The 5,000-nt window shown below is 35.2% G+C and overlaps 1 protein-coding gene across 1 annotated transcript in view; it reads left to right on the top strand.

Moving 5' to 3' along the window:
- Positions 1–3,716: 3,716 nt before the first annotated feature.
- LOC138027498 (neurogenic locus notch homolog protein 1-like) overlaps positions 3,717–5,000 on the top strand; it is a 9,094-nt gene continuing 7,810 nt past the window's right edge. The window contains exon 1 of the mRNA XM_068875053.1: positions 3,717–3,814. Within this exon, the coding sequence (XP_068731154.1) occupies positions 3,724–3,814 (91 nt within the window). The 5' untranslated portion in view covers positions 3,717–3,723. The remainder of the gene's footprint in view (positions 3,815–5,000) is intronic.

The following is a 5,000-nucleotide window of genomic DNA, read 5'->3' as shown; positions in this document are numbered from 1 at the left end:
CACGGGTGCTTTACTGTTTCGCGAGTAAACATGCCACGGTAACTTGATCACGGCGCCCGTTGTTTCTCGTTTTGTAACCATTGAGTCGTGAACAATTTAATTTAATTTTCAAAGAAGATATCTTGTCTGCAAAGTACACAATTAAGCGATCAATTTGACTTGTAATTCATGGCTGTGTCTTGCAAAATAGAAATTCTACAAGTGAAACAACTTTCATGTGCGAGAGAGTTTGATTCCCTGTTACATGCTCCACACTGAAAAGTCGGAAAACGCTTTGGCGATTTTTTTACATGGCACTGATTTTATTCAACTTAATTATTTTATATTCCTGTTAAAATTACGGCCGTGCAAAAATTATAGCAGTACTTTCCATATTATTGCAAAACACGTTGACATCTACATTGTTGTTGGAGATACAGAGGGTGCAATTTCTATAATTGTATTATTGCGGGCCCAAGAGAGGCCCGCAACCCTAATCTTGACAGTGACCAGCGGATTGCGTATTACGCGTGCGCGCCACGTTTATAACAGGGACGCTGAAACCGGAAATCGAAATTTTGTTCTGCAACTAAGAACGATCAGAATGCGAAAAATGTGTCAATTATAACAGTTTGTCACATGGGATAGAAGCTTCTGTCACATGAATCGAAGGACGTTTTGCTGACGTTGTTGAGGCGAGTTTCGAGGACTTCGAACGTGCTGACGTTGTTGAGGCGAGCTTCGAGGACTTCGAACGTAATTGGATTAGCTGCGGGTTATTTTGTAAGGTTAGTTATGTTATATTGAATACTGATTATTGTTGTGGGCAGTTAAATCTTTTTGAAGGAGCCGTTTGACATGTTTCGATTCACGATCACGGAGCTGAAGTATAGAACACTCTCTGTACGGAAAACATGGCGAAGTTTTCCAAGTCTTCTGCCGCAGATGTCTCATTTATCTCAAAGCATAACAGGCAAAATGATTTTTTGGCGTCTTGACCCAGTTTGGTCACCTAGTTGTCTTAGCCCACGAGTCGAATCAAACGACGGGACAGTTTTGCCAAGATTAACATTGTAATTCACACTGCCTTGTTCAAAGTAATCCTAAAACTGAGTATATTGGGCAGATTATCACATGTAACTGACTCAAATTTCACTCCTTTCTCTCATGATACACTAAACAAAGAACTTTTCGCATGTAAATACATTGTAAACATTTCATAAGTTAATTATAACCATAATTATGTAAAGATAACTTTCTCAAAACCATATTATATCAATTGCTAAAAACAACTTGTAATTAGTAGGAGAAATTTTGTAATTTTTTTCTTTTTGTTTTCCAGTGCTCTCACATTCACAGATCCATGGCATCAAAGCGAAAAGGTTTGTACTCTAATTGTTATTTTTCCCACTTCACAAGAATATGTAAACTAATTTTCCAAATCTTCCAATTTAATTTACTTCAGTTGTCTTTTTTTGTGTGTTTATTTTTGCAGATACTCCACCTGGTTTTGTGCACTCAGTGTCACCAATGCAAAAACCTAATGTTAATCAGTTGGACTTTTAAGAGCATATTGACATTATTTTGCAGTTCTCTAAACTTATCACAGTAATACATATGTTAATAATCCATTAGAAGCCATTGACATTCCTTGAAACTTTTATTTCATTGAAACTTGTGTAAATGTTGGCGGTTTTAAAACCCACTGACATTTCGAGTTCTAGAAACCTTTACGAAAACTTGTGGTTATATAGTCTAAAACCCGTTAACGTTGCAGTTATTAAGTCTTTTTTTCACTAAGCGTATGTTGGACTTTTTGAAAACCATTGACATTTTCAATTCTCCAAAACGTTTATTACAATAACACTTATGTTACTTGTAGATTAGAACCCGTTCATGTTTGCAGTACTTAAAAACTTTACTACATTAAAACTTATCTTCATATTTGTACTTTTCAATAAATATTATTGTGTTCTACCAAAAAACTTGGTCACTTATTCAACAGCCACTCAAATACATCTCAACTACATGTAAAACAGCTATGACAACTTCTGGCAAAATATCTAAAAACATCCAATTTCAGTAATACATATGTTAATATAACAGTTGGTTATATAGTTTAAAACCCGTTAACGTTGCAGTTATTAAGTCTTTTTTTCACTAAGCGTATGTTGGACTTTTTGAAAACCATTGACATTTTCAATTCTCCAAAACGTTTATTACAATAACACTTATGTTACTTGTAGATTAGAACCCGTTCATGTTTGCAGTACTTAAAAACTTTACTACATTAAAACTTATCTTCATATTTGTACTTTTCAATAAATATTATTGTGTTCTACCAAAAAACTTGGTCACTTATTCAACAGCCACTCAAATACATCTCAACTACATGTAAAACAGCAATGACAACTTCAGGCAAAATAACTAAAAACATCCAATTTCAAAATACACATGCTCTTATTACTATCTTTTCTGTCCATTCCCAACATCTTAAAAGCTTCGTATAAACTCTTGTTCTTAGGCCATCGTAGCTTCATTAGGAAAATAACACAAACAGCGGTGATAAACGTTGTATTCCAACGCATTTTTATAAAACTTGACGTTTCGTATGCTAGTCAACACACATTTTCAAAAGTGACCGTTACAATTTTTAAAAACTATATATATATCGTATCGTACCCTATTGTTTACGATATATATATAGTTTTTAAAAATTGTAACGGTCACTTTTGAAAATGTGTGTTGACTAGCATACGAAACGTCAAGTTTTATAAAAATGCGTTGGAATACAATGTCTATCACCGCTGTTTGTGTTATTTTCCTAATCTTAAAAGCTCTTCAAGTGCATTCAGGCCCGCATTTTCTAACCTGTGGTTACCACTAGTTGATAACTAGATAAGTTAAGTTGCAGCATTTTCGAAAAAAAAATTACAACTACTGTTGGGTGTTTTGGAACTGTAATACAAATCTGCAAACTATGTATTATATTGACTGTTTCGTTGGCACTTAGCGATAGCTATTACTAGTTATTAGCATAAATTAGAAAAGCCGGGAAACTTTCTCGGCCCAGGGTTCCTTGTTGTTCTCCTACTGCGAAGGCACCAGTTCATTTTAGTCGAACATAATTCGAAGAGTCATGCCTTCTGCGGTTCGCCGAGCACAATTCGAATTTACATTGTCAAAACATAATTCAGAAGCCTTCCGAACATAATTTGAAGCTGGAAAATATAATTTGAATTCCCAAAACATAATTCAGCGAATTGCTGAACATAACTCGAAAAAGGAAAACATAATGTACATTGTCAAAACATAATTCAAAAGACTTACCGAACATAATTTATTACTTCGTTATAACCGAATTGAATATTGAATAATAACCCTAATAACCCTTCATACGCTTACACTGAGTCTCTTTTTTATAAGAATCTATTTTTTCCCTACTCTGCACCTAGACGTTTTTCTCCGGGTACTCCGGTTATCGCCTCTCCTCAAAAACCAACATCTGACTTTATTTGTGTTAATATTTAAATTCAGTTTACAGTGTCCGCAATTAGTGATTCAGCGCTAGAATGACTAGACACTTAAATAAAGTTCCTTTCCTTCCATTTTTTCCAGTAGGACTAGCCACCTGCCATTTCTTTAATTGCCACTGCCCGTGAGGCCAATGAATAAATGATGCCTTCAAAAGAGATCCTAACTTGTATAAGGTCGGCAAACGTTATGGTGTCTGATACTCCAAACATGAGACGCTGTCGCCCTTATGTTCTCCACTTGCCGGTTATCTGCTTTTTTTGGCTGGCTTGCCTTAAGAGCAAAACACTTGCTAATCCAGGTGAGAAAAAAGTTCTTGTCAACATCTAATTCAGGAACTCTAAAAGAGCATGGAAGCTGATGCGATGCATATCATAGTTCTGATATAGTTCTAAACTAAGTTTGACAACTTTTGTAACATTGGGCATCAATTCATCAGAAGCCATTCCGTCGTAGAAATTAGATAAACAATGCTCTGGAGACAAAACGGTTTTGAAAAAGAGATACAAGAAAAGATAATATGTCATAAACTCCAAAGTCACGTAAATATCATGCTTTCTTTTAAGTTTCCTTACATTTAAAAAAGCATTGTCTGTCGTTAGTTTACTGTTTCATTTGCTTCATTTGAGCAGTATGTGAAGCCCTGTTACTCCAGTTTGTCACACTGCTTGTGTCTAACGGCAAAAATCTCAAGCTTTTGAAGAGCCTTTCAAACTCGGAAGCCACAGGCATTGACAAAATCTCTGGAATTTTTTTGAAAATTGCGGCTTATGCTATTTCTCCATCATAAACATATGTATTGAAAAACGCCATGGTCTCAAGCAGCTTCCCTGGCCATTGAAAAATAGCCAGGGTCTTCCCTCTCAGTTTCAAAAAAGGGCCAAAAACTGCACCAGATAATTACAGACCGATCTCTATCTTGCCAGAAAAAGCAAAATAATGGAAAAAAATTATCTAGGAACAAGTGTATGAGTACCTTACATCTAATAATATTCTTTGGGATCATCAATTCGGCTTTCGTAGACTTCACTCGACTGCTGCAGCTCTCTTAGGTAGCTCAAACTGCTGGTATGTTAATATGGATAGAAGAGTGCTAACTCTTTTTCAGGCCGAGCCCATTTCCCGCGAAATATTTTTTCAAACCTATTCATTTCACATTATTTCTCGCTAAGTGTTGCATCTTTTTTGTCCAAATGAAAGCTGAAAATAAAGATTATTTATTGATCTTTCAGGTTAACATATTTTTATGGAATGTAATAGTCTCTCTCAATACTTGCATAACAATCATAACACAAAAATTGCCACGCACGCAACAAATTAAGTTGGCATTTACCTCTTAGTCGAATTCTCGTGCACAACACTGGAATTTTTAGTTATTGTTAAAAATCTTCCTCTATTCGTTAGCAATCATCCTTTCAAATTTCAGAGAAATCAATCTAGCCGCAAATAATTTACGCATTTTTTTCAATGTGGAGACGAAGGTCAAT

This window comes from Montipora capricornis, chromosome 12 (genome assembly GCF_036669925.1).
Source record: "Montipora capricornis isolate CH-2021 chromosome 12, ASM3666992v2, whole genome shotgun sequence".
NCBI classification, from domain to species: domain Eukaryota; kingdom Metazoa; phylum Cnidaria; class Anthozoa; order Scleractinia; family Acroporidae; genus Montipora; species Montipora capricornis.
Note: the sequence above shows the minus strand (reverse complement) of the source record. Positions and strands in the feature narration are given on the sequence as shown.